General features: G+C 45.5%; 1 protein-coding gene across 1 annotated transcript in view; it reads right to left on the bottom strand.

Moving 5' to 3' along the window:
- LOC126358740 (ionotropic receptor 21a) overlaps positions 1–22,112 on the bottom strand; it is a 227,825-nt gene that overhangs the window by 160,059 nt on the left and 45,654 nt on the right. Inside the window, exons 2-3 of the mRNA XM_050007578.1 lie at positions 20,793–20,918; positions 10,036–10,127 (exon numbers count right to left, since the gene is read on the bottom strand). Coding sequence (XP_049863535.1) covers positions 10,036–10,127; positions 20,793–20,918 — 218 coding nt within the window. The remainder of the gene's footprint in view (positions 1–10,035; positions 10,128–20,792; positions 20,919–22,112) is intronic.

Consider the following 22,112-nt stretch of genomic DNA (forward strand, 5'->3'; position numbering starts at 1 on the left):
AGCCATTGCCTTTTTCCTCCGATAAAAATTTTCGAAACAGCACACAGTCGCAGTAGGAGAGAGTTCTAGCGCTTGCGTTTCTGCAGTCACTACTTAGTCCTTTTCTTTCTAAGTGAAAATAATGCGATAATATATTACACACGGGAAATTTGCAAAATTATTAAGCTGTTAATTTTTTGACAATCATACAGAACATTGATGTAGTTAGTTCTTTGAGTAAAAACTTAACTCCACCCGATTAGGCCTGAAGGCACAACGCCACCGACCGGCCACCGTGTCATCCTCAGTCCACGGATCTGGAGAGTAAAGTGGTCAGCACACCGTTCTCCCAGTCGTATATAAGTTTACGAGTCCGGAGACGCTACTTCTCAGTCAAGTAGCTCCTTAGTTTACCTCACAAGGGTTGAGTGAACTCCGTTTGCCAACAGCTCGGATGGTCACCCACCAAGTGCTACCCCAGCCCGACAGCGATTAACTTCGGTGATATGACAATAACCCGTGTTATCACTGCGGCAAGACGGTTGGCCCCAGTTCTTTGAGTAGCTCAGTAATATGCTTCATTCTCAATGAATCTTTCACTCTACAGCAGAGTGCGATGATGTTCTGAAATTTCCTGGGAAATTAAACTCTGCGCCGGAGCGGGACTCGAACCTCGGACCTTTGCCTTTTGTGGGTAACTGCTTAAAGAACTGAGCTAGACAAGCACTAATAGACGCACGGCCGGCCCTTACAGCTCCAGTGTGAAACATTCATTCTGGAAACACGTCCCTTGTTACTAAGTCATTACTCAGGAATATCCTTTCTTATGGAGTTTGGAGTCACACAGGGCAGGCGCGAGAAGTTGTGTAAAGTTTGGAAGGTGGGAGAGAGGTACTCCCGGAAGTTAAAGCCATGAGAGTAGGTAGTGACGCTGCCCACGCAGGGCAAGATTTCAAGTCTGAATCTCAGTTGGGTGAATAGTTTTAACCTATTAGGTAGTTCCACAAGGACAGAACTACTCGTATATATCAATAATCATTCTCAGTTGTAGAATACACTGCCTGTCTGCCGAAAAAATGAATCACCTAGAAGGGTAGGAGGGGACGGAATGTAACTTCACAGGTTGAGAGGGTGTGCGATGTCATTCCAGTGATTGCCAAAACAAGCCAAATTTACAAAGAACCTGTCGGTATGAGGCTACTTATCACTAAGAAGTTCAACCCATTCTATCCCGGATGCATCCACTGATCCGGTTGGGACGTGTTTCATAAAGCCATTGTATCTTCCCCTAAGGCAAGCTAGTCCACAACTGTTGTATCTCTTCCATGACACACTGCAAGTGGTCACTGAGACGAAACTGACGTCCGTTCTGCTTACGGTTATGCTGTATGAGGGACAGATCTGGGCTCTTGCTGGTCATGGGAGTACCTCAACATTATGCACACAGTTTAGAGAGACACGAGCCATTTGATAATGAGCCTTGTCCTGTTGAAAAATGGCACGATGACACTGTTTCACAAGAGATAACGCACGGGGACGTAGTGTGTCCGTGACACACCGCTGTGACGTGAGAGTTCCCTCAGTCACTACCAGCCACGACCTGAAATCACATCCTAGGACTCCCCATGCCGTGACCTGACGGGGAACTCTGCTGGAAGAACGGGACCTCTCCCCAGGTTGTCGCCATACTACGACGTTCATTCGTAGTTCATCACTGAACTTCATACGACAACGTTCGTCGGCAGTCCACGCTTCTCAGTCACACCACTCCAAATAGCCGTTTGTGTCGTGAACGGCAGCCACTGCATGGGACGGTAATTCTCTAAACTGGCAGCTGGCAATCTCCTACCACAACTGCGGAGTGGTAGAGAAGTCTGCAGGGACTCCATTTCTCACACTCGGATAGTAGGCGCAGATGTGAGGGGGTTACTACCACGACGGAAAAAAATCGCAACAGCAAGAAGGAGTTGGTAGGCGTATTTCTACATCTGAAAGATGATGTCCGTTTATGTTTCGTGCCTGTCACATAAGGGTGGCGCTAGTAGCGCCACTTCTTCTTCTTTCTTCTTTAGTGTTCAACCCTGAGGTTGGTTTGCAGCAGAGCGCCATTCCTCTCTTCTGTCTGCTTTCCTCTTCATTTCCACATATGTGTTACATCCAACGTCATTCATGATCTGTTGCATGTATGATATCCTTGGTCGCCCCCGCCGATTCCTTCCCTCAATAACTCCTTCTGCTATTGTTCCAATGATATTGTTGTGTCGTAGGATGTGCCCTACAAGTTTGTCTCTTCTTGTTTGGATGTGCCTCCACAGAGATCTGGTTTCCTGTACTCTTCTAAGCACCTCTTCATTTGTTACTTTGTCTGTCCAGCTGATCTTCATCATCCTTCTATAGCATCACATCTCCAGGGCCTCTAGCCGTCTTCTCTCTGCTCTTCCAACTGTCCAAGTTTCACATCCATATAGGGCCACACTCCAAACGAAACCTTTCATGATGCGTTTCCTTATTTTCAGACTGATGTTGTTGCTGGTGAGTAAGTTCCTTCTCCGATTAAATGCAATTTTGGCCTTTTGTATTCTGGTCGCAATTTGTTTCCGGCTTCTACCATCCCTTGTGATTTTGCTTCCCAGGTAAGTAAATTCCTGTATCACTTCCAGCTCCTCTCTTCCAATTCTAATTCTCGGAGGTTCATATTCTGCTCCTGTACTGCATACCATCACTTTAGTCTTTTTCTTGTTTATTCTCATTCCATACTGATTGTATAGAATTTTTTCCGTTGTTCTGAGGACTTCCTCTAGATCTTCTATGAGGATCCAATTAGGTTTGCAGAAAATACACGCTGTAACGGTCGTGAGCGTTAGTTACCTTTGGGACTGCACGTGGTGAGTTGATTGATATTCATCAAGGATGCCTGCAAGGCAACAAAGGCGCCATTACCAACACCTCACTGAGATGAAGGAAGTCATGTAACAGGGTTACTAGATATTGCAGAAAAACATGGCAGAAATGTAGCCACTATACACGATTGCCGGCAACGGTGCTCACGGGAATGTACGCACACCAGGCAGCCACATGGCACTACGAAGAGGGGAGACCATCGCGTTCGGTGTATGGCTCTGGTGCATCGTCCGGCATCTGCAGCAGAAAACTGAGCAGCGGTTGGTACCATAATGAACTGTTACAAATCGGTTACTCCAAGGACAGCTCCGAGCCAGACGCCCTGTCGCGTGCATTCCACTGATCCCACACCACAGCCTTTTGCGGCTTCAGTGGTGTCAAGCGAGAGCTCACTGGAGGGAGGGTTTTCTGGTGAAAACTGGTTCTGCCTCGATGCAAGTGATGGCCGTGTGTTGGTTAGAAGGAAGCTATCTGAGGGCCTGCAACCAACCTGTCTGTGTCCTACATATACTGGACCCACACCTGGAGTTACGGTCTGGGGTATGATTTCATACGATAGCAGGAGCACTCTCGTGGTTACCCTAAATCTGTACGTCAATCTGGTGATCCGACCTGTTGTGCTGCCACTCATGAAGAGCACTCCAGAGAGTGTTTTCCAACAGGATAACGCTCGTCCACACACCGCTCTTGTGACCCAACACGACTGCAGTCTGTCGACACGTTGCCTTGACCTACACGATCACCGTATTCATTTCCAACCACGCACATATGGAACATCATCGGACGACAACTCCAGCGTCATTCACAACCAGTCAGTGTGTATGGTTGGTGCACAACAGCGCGACCCTTCATTATGTTGATCAGACATCGTCCACCGGCACACGGGGCAGGGCAGCGCAGTGGACTCGTATTCGGGAGGACGACGGTTCAAACCTGCGTCTGGCCATCATTGTTTAGGTTTTCCGTGATTTCCCTAAATCGCTTAAGTCAAATGCCGGAGTGGTTCCTTGGGAAGGACACGGCCGCCTTCCTTCTCCATCCTCGCCTAATCCTGCCTTGCGTTCTGTCTCCAGTGACATCGTTGTCGACGGGACGTTAAACAGTAATCTTCTCCTCTTCCTCCTCGACTGGAACCTCCAGGATGAGTATGCCTGCCCACCATTGTCATACTGTCCAGTATCGAGCCACTGTCACACAGAAATACTCCAGAAATCTGTATATTGTGTGATTTGACCAGACGACCCTCTGGCCTACAATGAGGCCTCTTCCATGCTCTGTTAGGTGCTGATAATGCTGTCCCACAAGAAGACATGGTTTCTGCGTGTTCTTCACAGTGATCATCCGGCATGTGAACCTGTTCAGGCCTCTTATGTATCCTACCTGAGCTGGTGCGTTTCTGGCGCCAGTTCCCATCGATCGTCATTTTGATCTTTGAGTCGACTTTGATGCTTATTTGTCTTCTGTTCATCTTTGGCGGCGCGGATTTAACGGCAGCGCGTGCGGTCTGCTGGGTAGATGTGTCGGGATCGGCGGTGAGCGAGAGTCACGTGGGACTGTGTACGTAGGCAGGACGGCAATAGGACGAGTCGGACAACGAAGGAGCAGGGCCAGCGCTACGGCGTGTTGAGTTATGAGGGCAGATCCACCGCCCACGGTGATTTGGTTTTCCTAGAGGTCGGAAGGACAAGTTCCTTGGAGTCCGTTATAACCTACGCCGGCGATGGAATTGGAGTCGCCGAGTTGCTTCGGTGGGTTGCATGCGGCTTAACTGAATATGCCATTGTACTAAAAATCCTTTGGAATTGTTTTCGTTGTTTATCACTTACCTCGGTGTCGTGACAGTTGAGGAAGTGTGGCGAAGCCCAATCAACCGACATGAAGCGTGGTTAAAGACGTAGCTAGAAGTGCAAAGAGTAGTGAATAAGTCCGGTTCTGGCGTTTCAAGACACGCCAAGATACGTCCTCTATTCTACCTTGTAGTTCATTCGGTAGTTTGGCGTGTAAATGTGCGCCGAGATAATTCTTGCCATCTTAACTTGAGGGCATGATTTTCAGCCAACTTATTAGTCAAAGTTTAAGGGCTGGCACTGGTCAAGTAACTCAAGGAGGCTAATTTGTTTCTATTCAGTCGTAATGGTCACCTGTTCTCTAGATATTATTGCGTAGTTTATGTCTCAGAATATTGCCATCCGTTGATGTGTGTTGTGCTACAGATAATTGGCAGCGGTCCACGCGAGCATACTGGGAGCAGAGCACCATTGGGGCAAAAATATGTTTAAGGTCCTGTCCTCTCCTTCACATTTTGGGTTATGTTGTCACTGTTGCGTGACTCTATCTTTCCGGTGGAGAATTATAGCATCTGAAGTTCAATTGCAGTGCAAAGTTGAGTACATTTCTATGTCATTTCCTGTCTCGTGGGTCTCTCGTATTGATTTGAATCCTTGGTCTCTTCGCGTCTATCGCTAATTCACACGCAATATTGAAGCAACCTCATTTTAGGGGTATTGTCATATGGTCATGTTCTAGTTGTAATCATTCTGAGAATATTGTTGATTAATCAACTGAGTAAGTAAATTTAAAGATTGGTTTGGTTAGACTTAAAGCACCTCCTTAATTGTTTTAGTCATTTGAATATAGTTTTGTTTAGGAAAGTTGGCTAGCCAAACCTTAAAAGATCCGTGTTCATACCCTTAATCTGTTTCTCAGCTGATTGGGAGTAGTGAGTGTTCTGATGGGAATTTTATGGACTTTTGTACTATTTAAGTAAAGCTTTAACTGAGTATATTTACTTAGTCATATTCAAATTTCAAGTTTTATGGGTCTTGTTTCGATTAAAGAAATTTATTTGTTGTAACTCTTCAGGCTTTCCCGGCGAGATCTTGACATGTGGAGCACAGGGGAGCATCGGAGAAGAGAGAACACATTACAAGCAACGCCAGACGGGCGCGGACGGCAGAGAGAGCACCCAGCGCCTTCTGGGCATAAATACTGGACAAGATCCTCCAATACGGCAGTCTCACGTAGCACCTGAAGAAGGCAACGAGTTACGTGGCCGAAATATTGTGCCAGAGCGACACAAACATCCGGCAGTAGACGCGATTATTCCACAAATTTATTTTTTATTTGTCCAAGTGATCTGACCTTGAGATTGTGATTTTATAAGGCTTTTGATTGTAATAAAATATGTAGCAACTACAAGGGATTACTATTGTGATTTTAGTGTGTTACTACCATTACACATTTCACTACCTATTAGTAGGCCTGGTGACAACACTATACACGAATAACAGTAAAGTAGGCTAACGGCTGTTTTTACAAGTACATTTCATAGAGAATAGCGACTCTTCCCCCATGAACCATGGACCTTGCCGTTGGTGGGGAGGCTTGCGTGCCTCAGCGATACAGATGGCCGTACCGTAGGTGCAACCACAACGGAGGGGTATCTGTTGAGAGGCCAGACAAACGTGTGGTTCCTGAAGAGGGGCAGCAGCCTTTTCAGTAGTTGCAGGGGCAACAGTCTGGATGATTGACTGATCTGGCCTTGCAACATTAACCAAAACGGCCCTGCTGTGCTGGTACTGCGAACGGCTGAAAGCAAGGGGAAACTACAGCCGTAATTTTTCCCGAGGACATGCAGCTTTACTGTATGATTAAATGATGATGGCATCCTCTTGGGTAAAATATTCCGGAGGTAAAATAGTCCCCCATTCGGATCTCCGGGCGGGGACTACTCAGGAGGATGTCGTTATCAGGAGAAAGAAAACTGGCGTTCTACGGATCGGAGCGTGGAATGTCAGATCCCTTAATCGGGCAGGTAGGTTAGAAAATTTAAAAAGGGAAATGGATAGGTTAAAGTTAGATATAGTGGGAATTAGTGAAGTTCGGTGGCAGGAGGAACAAGACTTCTGGTCAGGTGACTACAGGGTTATAAACACAAAATCAAATAGGGGTAATGCAGGAGTAGGTTTAATAATGAATAGGAAAATAGGAATGCGGGTAAGCTACTACAAACAGCATAGTGAACGCATTATTGTGGCCAAGATAGATACGAAGCCCACACCTACTACAATAGTACAAGTTTATATGCCAACTAGCTCTGCAGATGACGAAGAAATTGAAGAAATGTACGATGAAATAAAAGAAATTATTCAGATAGTGAAGGGAGACGAAAATTTAATAGTAATGGGTGACTGGAATTCGAGTGTAGGAAAAGGGAGAGAAGGAAACATAATAGGTGAATATGGATTGGGGCTAAGAAATGAAAGAGGAAGCCGCCTAGTAGAATTTTGCACAGAGCACAACTTAATCATAGCTAACACTTGGTTTAAGAATCATGAAAGAAGGTTGTATACGTGGAAGAACCCTGGAGATACTAAAAGGTATCAGATAGATTATATAATGGTAAGACAGAGATTTAGGAACCAGGTTTTAAGTTGTAAGACATTTCCAGGGGCAGATGTGGACTCTGACCACAATCTATTGGTTATGACCTGTAGATTAAAACTGAAGAAACTGCAAAAATGTGGGAAATTAAGGAGATGGGACCTGGATAAACTGAAAGAACCAGAGGTTGTAGAGAGTTTCAGGGAGAGCATAAGGGAACAATTGACAGGAATGGAGGAAAGAAAAACAGTAGAAGAAGAATGGGGAGCTCTGAGGGATGTAGTAGTGAAGGCAGCAGAGGATAAAGTAGGTACAAAGACGAGGGCTGCTAGAAATCCTTGGGTAACAGAAGAAATATTGAATTTAATTGATGAAAGGAGAAAATATAAAAATGCAGTAAATGAAGCAGGCAAAAAGGAATACAAACGTCTCAAAAATGAGATCGACAGGAAGTGCAAAATGGCTAAACAGGGATGGCTAGAGGACAAATGTAAGGATGTAGAAGCTTATCTCACTAGGGGTAAGATAGATACTGCCTACAGGAAAATTAAAGAGACCTTTGGAGAGAAGAGAACCACGTGTATTAATATCAAGAGCTCAGATGGCAGCCCAGTTCTAAGCAAAGAAGGGAAGGCAGAAAGGTGGAAGGAGTATATAGAGGATCTATACAAGGGCGATGTACTTGAGGACAATATTATGGACATAGAAGAGGATGTAGATGAAGACGAAATGGGAGATACGATACTGCGTGAAGAGTTTGACAGAGCACTGAAAGACCTGAGTCGAAACAAGGCCCCCGGAGTAGACAACATTCCATTAGAACTACTGACGGCCTTGGGAGAGCCAGTCATGACAAAACTCTACCAGCTGGTGAACAAGATGTATGAGACAGGCGAAATACCCTCAGACTTCAAGAAGAATATAATAATTCCAATCCCAAAGAAAGCAGGTGCTGACAGATGTGAAAATTACCGAACTATCAGTTTAATAAGCCACGGCTGCAAAATACTAACGCGAATTCTTTACAGACGAATGGAAAAACTGGTAGATGCAGACCTCGGGGAGGATCAGTTTGGATTCCGTCGAAATGTTGGAACACGTGAGGCAATACTGACCTTACGACTTATCTTAGAAGAAAGATTAAGAAAAGGCAAACCTACGTTTCTAGCATTTGTAGACTTAGAGAAAGCTTTTGACAATGTTGACTGGAATACTCTTTTTCAAATTCTAAAGGTGGCAGGGGTAAAATACAGGGAGCGAAAGGCTATTTATAATTTGTACAGAAACCAGATGGCAGTAATAAGAGTCGAGGGGCATGAAAGGGAAGCAGTGGTTGGGAAAGGAGTGAGACAGGGTTGTAGCCTCTCCCCGATGTTATTCAATCTGTATATTGAGCAAGCAGTAAAGGAAATAAAAGAAAAATTTGGAGTAGGTATTAAAATTCATGGAGACGAAGTAAAAACTTTGAGGTTCGCCGATGACATCGTAATTCTGTCAGAGACGGCAAAGGACTTGGAAGAGCAGTTGAACGGAATGGACAGTGTCTTGAAAGGAGGATATAAGATGAACATTAACAAAAGCAAAACGAGGATAATGGAATGTAGTCAAATTAAATCGGGTGATGCTGAGGGAACTAGATTAGGAAATGAGACACTTAAAGTAGTAAAGGAGTTTTGCTATTTAGGAAGTAAAATAACTGATGATGGTCGAAGTAGAGAGGATATAAAATGTAGACTGGCAATGGCAAGGAAAGCGTTTCTGAAGAAGAGAAATTTGTTAACATCGAATATTGATTTATGTATCAGGAAGTCGTTTCTGAAAGTATTTGTTTGGAGTGTAGCCATGTATGGAAGTGAAACATGGACGATAACTAGTTTGGACAAGAAGAGAATAGAAGCTTTCGAAATGTGGTGCTACAGAAGAATACTGAAGATAAGGTGGATAGATCACGTAACTAATGAGGAGGTATTGAATAGGATTGGGGAGAAGAGAAGTTTGTGGCACAACTTGACTAGAAGAAGGGATCGGTTGGTAGGACATGTTTTGAGGCATCAAGGGATCACAAATTTAGCATTGGAGGGCAGCGTGGAGGGTAAAAATCGTAGAGGGAGACCGAGAGATGAGTACACTAAGCAGATTCAGAAGGATGTAGGTTGCAGTAGGTACTGGGAGATGAAGCAGCTTGCACAGGATAGAGTAGCATGGAGAGCTGCATCAAACCAGTCTCAGGACTGAAGACAACAACAACAACATGATTTACATAGCCGCCGAATATATGCATATGTATGAAGTTACGTCGATATTCGATCATGTCTTCTGGCTGCCTCTCTTATTTTGTCAGACACTGTAATTGTAACCTTGACAAGACATTCTTTATATGCCACGTATATGAGCGGACACGCAAATTGGGAGTGAGCAAGGGATGTGTGAGACACAGTGGAGTAATAGCAAAGTATGTGAATTATAACATTTTGCCATCCTCGCTGTCATTGTATGGATGAAAACATCCCCGTATTTGGTTTCCTGTGCTGCAGAGTTTGTGCAGTGAAGCAGTTTTCAAACATCTGCATAAGTACAACCTCTTCAAATACTTGAGTTAGCTTCCAGGAACTCATCAAATGACATAACCAAGACCAATTACCAGACTTTACAATTAGAGATATGCCACGAACTGGGATGGTAGTGAGCTAGCATAGTACTAGGGAGTGTAAGGACGTGCTGGACTACACACAGTGCCGCACTGCAACAGCAGATTAAGTGTGGTATCCTCACCTCTTGAAGACGAAGGGCGGTGCGTGGGCGACGGCAGCCCTCAGCGTTCGTGCCTGCAGTGGCCTGCGCCTTCCAGCTGCCACGTAAAATTCCTGTGGACAGAAAAAAGGGCCGTGCTCACTCAGCTGCTGCCAGCCTGCTGCGAAGCACCAACTTCAGTGACAGAAAGTCCGTTCGGGATAAGGTAGCAGCCGCCGCGTGACTGGATGGCGCTTCTTGGAAGAGCGCTAAGCCAGCAAGAGGCGCTGTTTTCTTCCGTCGAGCTTGTTACAAGTTTGCTTCCCTGTGCGACGCTGTATTGTATAAACGGGTTGTTAGACCGTTGTAGCAACCAAGTAACGACGATATAACTGGTTGTAATCGTAATAGCTAACCTTATGTTCTTCTCAGCGTGACTTGCAACATGTCCCGCACTGAAGCATTGAGGATTCAGCGTGCTGAAGGCAGTGGGTAACATATTGCAAATTTAATTAATTTAATGTTTTTATTAGAATGTCAACACTCTTGGCGACTCTTATTTAATAAGATTCAATAAGTATTTGTATGAGCAATACAGTCGTGATATTTTCAGCTGAATCCATCTCGCTGTGACCGAGTGAGGTGGGGCAGTGGTTAGCACACTGGACTCACATCCTGGAGGACCACGATTCAAACCAGCGTCCGGTCATCCAGACTTAGGTTTTCAGTAATTTTCCTAAATTGAATCCAGGCAAATGCCGGGATGGCTCCTTTCTCTCTCCTCCTTCCCTAATCCGAGCTTGTACTCCGTCTCCAATGACCCCGTTGTCGGCGGGACTTTAAACGCTGATCTCCTCCTCCCCCTTACGCCCAACTCGCTGTGTGGCAACCCAGTACCAAACATTTGGACAGGCAAGTTGAAGTGAAGGAAAACTACGACATGTAGCTCGTATCTGCCGAGATTACTGAAGTGCTTCTCCACGTACCCATTTACCTACTATCAAACCGAAGACAGGGCGATTATTTGTGAGTCAGAAACACTGACGTGATGTATAACTTGAGAAGCTCTAACGAAGTACAGGGAAAAGGTCTTGGGATCTTGTAAAAACGAAGGAAAGTCAAAGCTTCGAAAGACAGCCGACACCACTAGAACTAGATTGTTTTGGGGGTTCTTGATACGAATGAGAGCGTGGTGACAGAAGTGGTCCCAACATTGGGAGCTCAAAGGAAGACCTAAACTGTCCATGTTAATGAGTGATAAAGATTTGAAGTTGATTTCCGTCACAGAGCAAGATGCGCTGGAGGCAAACGTATTAGAGCACACAATTAGTCTTCAGAGGATATCAAAAAATGAAGTCAACCGACGTCTCTGGACAAAGAGAAAGACAAAAATCCTCATACCTGGAGAGTGATAGATATCTGAACAAGGATACGAAGAAGCTTTTGTAACGACGTAAATATAATCTACAGAGAATTCAGTAATAAAAACTGTAAAAAGAATTTTAGAGCTGATTGCGATTATGATCGTGATAGTAGTTTCAGAACATTTAACTGCTTAACAATTAACCCATTTGTGAGTGTAAACGATTTCGTATGTAAATCGTTATTACGAGTCAACCAACACTACTCAAGCGAAATCTCTAATACCTGTGCGCAACTGTGTGCAAAGAATCGTTACTTTCCGGCAGAAACTAAGCTATGTCAGCGTATCGGAAACAAATTTCAGATTACAGACGAGGTACAAAAGAAACATTCCGTGCACATGCATCGGTGCGAAAGAGTGAACTTAAATTTATTCATTTTCTATTTCTGCATTTTTCCCATTTCTATTGTAGTTCTATCTGGCGCTAACAATGAGACGGCTAGAGACGAAGTAGTTGTTCAAAATCTGAAATTAACATTAGCCGCAGCAGAACTGGCATACAAAACACAAGTAAGCTTTGTTTTTAGTCAGAGACATTTCGTTCATTTCACATGTTTGCAGCAGGGAATTATATTATGTAAATAAATTGTCAAGAGACAGCGAAAATACAGATATCTATAGATTGCATTAAAGCATATGCGTTAAAAAATAAATATGGCAGAATCAAGGATTGTAAATCAATGATGTATACCTTCGTCATTCTGCAGGAAACAGTCATGATATAGTGCACCTTACTACAAAATCTTATGCCCAAACTCTCGGACGTATTACGTAATAACGTGCTTTTATATCCCTGAGCTCAACAGATGGCTCGAATACGGAGAAATGCTGACTCAAGCTTTCAGACAAACAGATTAGAAAACATGAAGAGAATAATACACTCCTGGAAATTGAAATAAGAACACCGTGAATTCATTGTCCCAGGAAGGGGAAACACTACTGACACATTCCTGGGGTCAGATACATCACATGATCACACTGACAGAACCACAGACACATAGACACAGGCAACAGAGCATGCACAATGTCGGCACTAGTACAGTGTATATCCACCTTTCGCAGCAATGCAGGCTGCTATTCTCCCATGGAGACGATCGTAGAGATGCTGGATGTAGTCCTGTGGAACGGCTTGCCATGCCATTTCCACCTGGCGCCTCAGTTGGACCAGCGTTCGTGATGGACGTGCAGACCGCGTGAGACGACGCTTCATCCAGTCCCAAACATGCTCAATGGGGGACAGATCCGGAGATCTTGCTGGCCAGGGTAGTTGACTTACACCTTCTAGAGCACGTTGGGTGGCACGGGATACATGCGGACGTGCATTATCCTGTTGGAACAGCAAGTTCCCTTGCCGGTCTAGGAATGGTAGAACGATGGGTTCGATGACGGTTTGGATGTACCGTGCACTATTCAGTGTCACCTCGACGATCACCAGAGGTGTACGGCCAGTGTAGGAGATCGCTCCCCACACCATGATGCCGGGTGTTGGCCCTGTGTGCCTCGGTCGTATGCAGTCCTGATTGTGGCGCTCACCTGCACGGCGCCAAACACGCATACGACCATCATTGGCACCAAGGCAGAAGCGACTCTCATCGCTGAAGACGACACGTCTCCATTCGTCCCTCCATTCACGTCTGTCGCGACACCACTGGAGGCGGGCTGCACGATGTTGGGGCGTGAGCGGAAGACGGCCTAACGGTGTGCGGAACCGTAGCCCAGCTTCATGGAGACGGTTGCGAATGGTCCTCGCCGGTACCCCAGGAGCAACAGTGTCCCTAATTTGCTGGGAAGTGGCGGTGCGGTCCCCTACGGCACTGCGTAGGATCCTACGGTCTTGGCGTGCAACCGTGCGTCGCTGCGGTCCGGTCCCAGGTCGACGGGCACGTGCACCTTCCGCCGACCACTGGCGACAACATCGATGTACTGTGGAGACCTCACGCCCCACGTGTTGAGCAATTCGGCGGTACGTCCACCCGGCCTCCCGCATGCCCACTGTACGCCCTCGCTCAAAGTCCGTCAACTGCACATACGGTTCACGTCCACGCTGTCGCGGCATGCTACCAGTGTTAAAGACTGCGGTGGAGCTCCGTATGCGACGGCAAACTGGCTGACACTGACGGCGGCGGTGCACAAATGCTGCGCAGCTAGCGCCATTCGACGGCCAACACCGCGGTTCCTGGTGTGTCCGCTGTGCCGTGCGTGTGATCACTGCTTGTACAGCCCTCTCGCAGTGTCCGGAGCAAGTATGGTGGGTCTGACACACCGGTGTCAATGTGTTCTTTTTTCCATTTCCAGGTGTGTATAAACGCAGAAGTTACATCGCGGCCCTGATATCAGCCACAAATTTGTGAAATGTTTTCAGCGTATGGGATGTGTGTTCTGTAGTTGAGTTTTTAAGTTTAATGCGTGTACACAGGCTACTGCTGTTCGACAAGTTTGGTGGAGGGGGGAGGGATTAAGCTCCATCTGGATGGGGCAATACAGTCACGGTAGTAGTGGCACTTCTGCTTCGAGCTTTCACTGTAGCATCTATGAAACTCCAAATGACGGACAGAGGAGCAAAAACAACTTCATACTTCATTCCGCAACGAAACGGTACGTGACGAAAACTCAGTGGTTGCTGCAAATTATACAACGACGGAAATGGAAAGTGGTACACAGTGAACTATTTGACCAGCCGCCACAAAATTGATGCACCAGTGTTTCCATGTCTGTGGCGTATTTTTATTAAAACTGCATTCTTGTCCGACCTCATTGTACTGTCTAACTTTTCAAGTGGAAATCTCAACACTGCCTGCCTGGAAGACGTGCAGCCTAATGCCAACTTTTGGATTTTCAGACACGTCGAATATTTCCAGGTTAAATAAATAAACAAAATCACTAGCGTGAGGGACATGGGAGCATCGTACCAGTAGACAGCACAGACAGTTGGCTGTAACGCAATGAGTGCAAGGACGAATAGTGTTAGGGTGGACTCAGCCAACACTGTAACAAGAAGAGCATAAGTGGGTCTTTCCATAAGGATTAAACCACGAGATGACGGTAGGACTGATATTAAAAGACGGATGAAAACGCTAGGATTTGGCAGAGTGTCGTCATCAAGAGGTGGCCAGTAAATACATGCGGATTTCTCCATAAGGGTTAATTAACAAGTTTATTTACAATATGGAGACTTAATAACTGAGCTGCACACGACACTGAATGTTTTAGGTTCTTCTGTGGTACTGAGCTATATACATTGTAAGGCAAAAAAAGAAAAAAAGAAAAGACGCACCACGAAGGAACTATACGAATGGAACGGAAATCGATAGATGTGATGTAAATGTACAGACAACACTGGACGATTTATCCAAGAGAAAGGGCTTCACAAGTTGGGCAAGTCAGTATCTGGCCCTTATGCTAGCAGTTAGTCACCTTGGCATTGATTGTTGTTGGATGTCCTCCGAGGGATATCGTGCCAAATTCTGTCCAATTGGCGCGTTCGTCAAAATCCGGAGCTGGTTGGAGGGCCTTACACATAATGGCTCCAAACTTTCTCGACTGGGCAGAGATCTGGCGACTTTGTTAGCCAAGGTACGGCTTGGCAAGCACGAAGACAAGTAGCAGAAACTCTCACCGTGGCGTTATCTTGCTGAAATGTAAGTCTAAGGTGGCTTGCAATGAAAGGCAACAAAATGCGGCGTAGTATATCGTCGACGTACTGCTGTACTGTAAGGACGCCGCAGGTGACAACCAAAGGGGTACTACTTTCAAATGAAATGGTAAATTCACCAAATAAAAACCTTTAGGAATGTATGGAGTCCTTGACTGAAGTATCCGAGAGAAGAGGAGAATGTGGTCTGGTTGCACAGATTGTTCTGTGACACATTTTAAATGCAAAACCGCGATACAGGTGCTCGATCAGTCTTAGAAAATATTACTTACCTGAACTATCACTGAACTGTGGTGATCACTACAGAAATCTTCTTGCTCTGTGGAACAAATGTAAACACGGTTTCTCAGAATAACTCTCAGTCTATAGCAAACGTATAAATCAGTATAAGTTTGAACTACCGGTATTAACCAGAGATGAATTCCACGACTGTCCATTACAACCGCAGCACCATGAGGACGGTGTGTAACAAAAGACAAAGTGGCAAGAAGCCTACTGCATTATTGAATATGCAAATCATTGTCATTTTACCGCTACCACAAAATCAGGCGTAATGCCATCTACATGCTTACATAAAGAAAGATTTCACAGCTGATTTCTCATTCATAAATGGATTTTGAATGTTGTTTGTGTGTGAGAAGATAGAGTTAAGTCTCGTGTAAGAAAGTCTATCAGCACGTTTCGGAATTCGGAAAGAAGCAGGATAGTAGCCTATCGACATTCCTGTTTATCGTTTTACGATACTGCTGCTCGTTTTAGTCGGGACAGTGAATATGAAATCTACGGGTTCAGGTGACCATACCAGATTGCTAATCAGGATCTCGACAGCCCCACGCGACTAGCGATAGATAGGACAGATGTATTGTTCGCTCGGCTCTGCAGGACCATATAGCCGCGTCACCTGCCTTGAGTAATGAAATGAGTTTGTTTGCAGTAAGACAAGTGGACAGCGCGACGACTTATGGGGCAGCACAGACTCTCAGTACGGCGACCGTTGCTGCGACTTCCATTGATGTGGCAGCAGATAGTTGTGGACCCAACGACAACATCGGACACTAGAGTGACACCAGGCGATTTACTTTCAGGTGATTTCCATTTGTTCTTACAACATCACGACGGGCGTATCAGTGTGTGGAGGCTTCGAGGAGAGGAATGTAGCCGAATTGCAAACGTCATCATTATACTGACCCAGAACCAGGCTTTGCTATTTCGGGTGTTATTAAGTACACAAAACGATCATCTCTGGTTCACGTAGCAAGTAGTTTGGGCAAAAGGCGTTACGTATCTGGCGTGTCAAGGATGGCAACCTCGATACTGGCGGTGAGCAAGATTTTCAGATCTCTCAGCAATTATGAGCGTAAGGCCATGCGTTGCTGAGAGACTGCCACGTCACCAATTGCCAGCAACTATTACATGCACCCTGGCATGGAGCTGAAGCAGTATGGAATGACGAAGCTTTATCTATCATCCAAGCAGAGTTAGACGTGATATGCGTTGTTTCTGTCAAAGGTGGCAGTTCTGCGTACTAAATGTCTCACCCTGTATCCCTCCAAATCATTTGATAATTAAATCATTTATTTTTCATACCAGAGCGTGAATGTCCAATAAGAAAAATTTAATGTAAAACAATTTTCAACATAAAGTTTCATTGCTCACATCTCAGTTGATACATACGCTCATTACTAATTTCAGCAACGTTATATCGAAATATTCTGATAATCGAATACGTGAATTATAAAGTCCACGTATGTGATAAACTGAAGATCGCAATAAAACTTTGCTGAAAATAGTAATCTGCATATGTGTCAGATGCGATATGAGCAATAAAACTTCTGTGGAGGAATCTTTATTACATTGGTATAGAGATCGTTTTCCTTCTGACAATATCAGTTAATTAAAGTAAAAATTAGTTTTTTGCTGTTGTTGCTAGTATTGCAATTTCGATGGGCAGCAGTGTTTTGGCTTCACTGAATAGCCAGGGGGCATTCTGACACACATCCACGAAGTTTTCTTGCTTAGTAGGAGTAATTTTATTGGTTCCTACGTATTCACTCTAAATCTTGTGGAAAAATAAAAAAAATGGAAACGACTTGCCCAAGGTGGGTGGCAATACTGTAAACAAAAGCACAAAAATTTTATGGACGATTTGTCTGGGTCAGCAAAAAGCATCTAGGGGAGGGGTTAACAAGTTGATCTCACCAAAAGACACACTCGGCGGTACATATAGGTACGGGCAGCTGGAGTGTTGTCGACTCGATTGTCAATCTCTGTCGGGTCAGTTTGTTGCCACATGGCTGTTGGTTGACAGCCGACAGCTTTCATTTAATACACCGCAGCTTTGGGGTGGTGCTAAGAGTAGCTCAACCTTACTTCCAGCCTAATCGCCCTTCAGGTAAAGGCGTGAGTCCGCGGCTGATGCAGCTGATTAATACTGGCCAGAGCGGCCACTCGCCGGTTCTGATTACACATGGGGCTTAGGTTGTTTGCGGTAATTAGACTGCACCAGCAACATGCATTTTACATTTACTGGTGGAAGACAGATGACGGAAACACGACCAGATGTTTAAAGATTCAAATATCGAACCTCAAGGCGGGCAATCGAGCACAGAACAAAAACAAAGGGGTTTACCAAAGCGACAACACACCGTACATCAGGATGGATGCAGGGATCAGAATAAATCTATGAAAATTGAATACGAAATAGGCTGACATACTGCCAAATCACAAAGACAGAACACTCTATGCAAAATAGAGTACGAATTACCTAGCATGAGCCCATTTAAAAATATTCTGAAAAGACCTCGGGTGTGACTCTAGGAACAATCACGGAATGAACCTGCCTAAGCTCACCATGAACACAGAATAATCTCCAAAGATCTAGCTCGGAGTGACTAGAATCGGAATGAAAACAAAATGAAAGCTTATATCACTTGATAATGCATCGAAAAGTCTCATTACATTCTTCTAATAATCACAGACTGCTGTGACTCAGCACTTTTGTTTTTCTTCACCCCCCCTTCGTCGCCCCCCCCCCCCTCTTGACCTTCAGGGTACCTGTCAGTTTTAATACAGGGTGTCAACGTTTGCGATCTGTTTCCTAACAGTCATTGGGTGGCAGGTGGCAAAGAGTTTGGAAATTCAGGTAGCGCTCTCATTCCACCTCCTGTTGCGGCACTCACCTATGTTGGCCATTTCCCTAGCCGCTTAGATACCGGATTTACTTGATAAAATCGTAGAGAATGCCTCGAGGTGTTTCTTTATCCTCCTGAGCTCACTAGGTTCCAGCTTAACAACCAGTATCTTTGTAACAGGAAGGCCTTTAAGCCCCCATTCAATTGTCACAGGTCCTCAGAACCTGCAGCGTACGTCAGCTGTTAGCTATGACGATCATTCACAGGCTGGCGGTGGGCAAGCCTCTCGCCAACCACAGCAGTGACCTGTCCAGCTGTGTGTGGATTCCAATGTGCGGTTGTAAGTCCATCCTGCTGGTGCTGACAGACTGTGGGCTGACAGGAAGCAGTCAGGGTAAGCAGGTATTGACTTGCTGGTGGAACCGAAATACCTGAGCCATGGCCCAGACCTCAGACCATTGCCCATACACAGATGAGTGGACTAGGGCTGATCCACTTGACGAATTTGTCGGTGGACAAGTCAACCTGACGGCTCTGATACATAGGCTGACCAGTCTGCTGATCCATTCGCCGACTAGGTCCTCCCCAACATGTTCGGCTGTGTGTGGACAATGGTCTCAAGGCCTGGTCCATGGTTCGGGTATGTGTAGCCTAGTGTCAATCTCCTACCTGCTTACTCTGACGGCTAGCTGCCAGTACAACAGTCTATTGTAGGACTTCTGCAAGCATCTAAACTGTTGGTAGTAGTCACAGATTAAATAAACAGTGATGAGCTTCATTAGAGTTGGATACATATGGTACCAAAGCAGGGTTCACCATATATGATACGGTAGCAGTTTGTCATGCCATCAGCCATCGGATGGTCATCATTACGACAGCTGAGTGCAGGATGGTCAAGACTTACGATATTAGTGAGTTTGATGGGGACGTGTCAACATGTGGCAAACTTCATTCTTGAGGCTGCGCAGGTCCAGGATTTCCACCAACTACCGTATCAAGGGTGTACTGTGATTACCTTGATTTGAAGGAAACGAGTCCCACAAGGTCAGGTACAGTCAACACCAGTGTGCTGATGACCTCTACTACTGTGAATAGTAAACGTGGATGGACTGGCTAGACGAGTGCAAATCATTTGCCACTTCACGGCTGGACAGTATCAAGTGATGAGCGGCTGTTATCGACATTTATGCTGGCGAGATATCAGTGCCGGGAATTCCAAGACTTTCGAGGATGTTTTTTGATTTTACAAGGAGCTAGCAGAAAGTTCCTGTTTCAGGGAATTGTTGTAGCGTATATCTAACCGGAATATAAGCATGAGGTTAGCGTCCCATTCGTACCTTTCCGACGTGCATGCGGCAAATGCGGAAACATGAACTATGGCGACGTCGTTACCAAATGCGTCCAAACAGGACCGACGTGCTGTTTTTTTTCCCCTTGGCTGTCGAACGACAAACGCCAGCAGACATCAATCGGAGAAAGAAGAATGTGCAATTTAGGCGTAAAGTCGAGAAAAGCTGCGACGAGGGGTGCTGTTGCTTCATGATAACGCACGTCTCCGTGTTCAAAAGTAGTAGCGCACAAGATACGCCCTCTACAGTAGGAGACACTCGAGCAAATGCCCTACAGCCCCGATCTCTTCCGAAGCACTTACCACGCCTTCAGTCCCTTAAAAAGGCTTTGAAAGATCGACGATTCCTGTTGGCCGAGAATATGCGGCATGGAGTTACGGATTTCTTATTCCTATATCGTCAAGGGAAAGTATACCTTAGAATATGACGTAAATTTCAATTTGACACATCTACTCTTTCCTGAGAGAAACGGCTTTTAACAGTCGGACAAACAGACAAATGGACAACAAAGTGATCCTATAAGGGTTCCGTTTTTATCGGTTGTGGTACGGAACCCTAGCAACATTTCTTCCCCATCGGGTTCAGAACCCACCGCCCTAGACTGTTCATAGCACGTCACATGGCACAGAGTTTACCAAGGGTGTAGGAACACACGAAGTCATCTACGAAGAATGAGGTAGGATCGCTTGCGCTGATGAGTCGCAGTACACAATGTTGCCTGCTGCTGCTCTTCAGTGCTTTCTCTACTTTACTAGTAATCCATGTTCTGTGCTCGCTAATCTATTCATTCTATTCTACACCTTCTGTAACTCTTTCTTATTTTCGCAGAAGGCAACAGTTTTATCTGCTACTTCTATCATTGATATCCTTCCATCCTAGACCTTTTTTCTGTTTTCTTCACTGCTACTCTGACGCACAGGTTCTTTTGGAGCACTCCTTTCTTGACTGTCCTGGTCCCTGAACTCAATGTATTCCATTCCTTTTTCACTGTAGAGAATGAAGCACAATGTCAGAACTGCTTCTTAGGTGCATTTATTTTCCTAAAGTCTACCAGATCGTCATCTAATAGATCTTTGATTTTTTCTCAATTTTTTCATTCTTACATACATCAAGAAGATTATGTGACAGTTGTCGCTATTACACGCCCTTGGAAACGTACAAGAGTTATAGATCAGGTTTACCAGCTTGGGGGTATTTATCTGTGAACGTTGGCGGGAAAACGGCATAGCCAGCTAGTCACTTACCGCCGGAGACTCCAGTGGAATGACGAGCCAGAGGCCGGCCTTGGTGTCCAGGAAGGCGTCGACGTCTGCTTGCGAGGCGTTTGTCGCGAGCAGACCGCTGTGTGCGTCGGCGCCGACATCGACTGCCTGAAAACAAAAACAGAAAAGAAGACAGTGTCATATGTGCGTGCTAGAAGGCAGGAGCCACTTCGATGTAGGAACTGAATTGAAGGTAATAACTCCATGCGTTCGCTTAATTGGCTCAGATGTTGAATAGAGATATGCAAAATGTCTGACTGTTAACCGGTTATGCACTGGTACCTCCCTTATGAATTCCTTTGAAAATAATTGGCCTTTATTTACTATTTTTGTTAGATATACACTACTGGCCATTAAGATGCTACACCATGAAGATGACGTGCTACAGACGCGAATTTTAACCGACAGGAAGAAGATGCTGTGATATGCAAATGATTAGCTTTTCAGAGCATTCACAGAAGGTTGGTGCAGGTGGCGACACCTACAACGTGCTGACATGGGGAAAGTTTCCAACCGATTTCTCATGCACAAACAGCAGTTGACCGGCGTTGCCTGGTGAAACGTTGTTGTGATGCCTCTTGTAAGGAGGAGAAATGCGTACCATCAGGTTTCCGACTTTGATAAAGGTCGGATTGTAACCTATCGCGATTGCGGTTTACCGTATCGCGACATTACTGCTCGCGTTGGTCGAGATTCAATGACTGTTAGCAGAATATGGAATCGGCGGGTTCAGGATGGTAATACGGAACGCCGTGCTGGATCCCAACGGCCTCGTATCACAACAGTCGAGATGACAGGCATCTTATCTGCATGGCTGTAACGTATCGTGCAGACGCGTCTCGATCCCTGAGTCAACAGATGGGGACGTTCGCAAGACAACAACCATCTGCACGAACAGTTCGACGACGTTTGCAGCAGCATGGACTATCAACTCGGAGACCGTGGCTCCGGTTACCCTTGACGCTGCATCACAGACAGGAGCGCCTGCGGTGCTGTACTGAACGGCGAACCTGGGTGCACAAATGGCAAAACGTCATTTTTTTGGATGAATCCAGGTTTTGTTTACAGCACCATGATGGTCGCATCCGTGTTTGGTAACATCGCGGTGAACGCACATTGGATGCGTGTATTCGTCTTCGCCATACTGGTGTATCACCCGGTGTGATGGTATGGGGTGCCATTGGTTACACGTCTCAGTCACCTCTTGTTAGCATTGACGGCGCTTTGAACAGTGGACGTTACATTTCAGATGTGTTACGACCCGTGGCTCTCCCCTTCATTCGATCCCTCCGAAACCCTACA

This window comes from Schistocerca gregaria, chromosome 1 (genome assembly GCF_023897955.1).
Source record: "Schistocerca gregaria isolate iqSchGreg1 chromosome 1, iqSchGreg1.2, whole genome shotgun sequence".
NCBI classification, from domain to species: domain Eukaryota; kingdom Metazoa; phylum Arthropoda; class Insecta; order Orthoptera; family Acrididae; genus Schistocerca; species Schistocerca gregaria.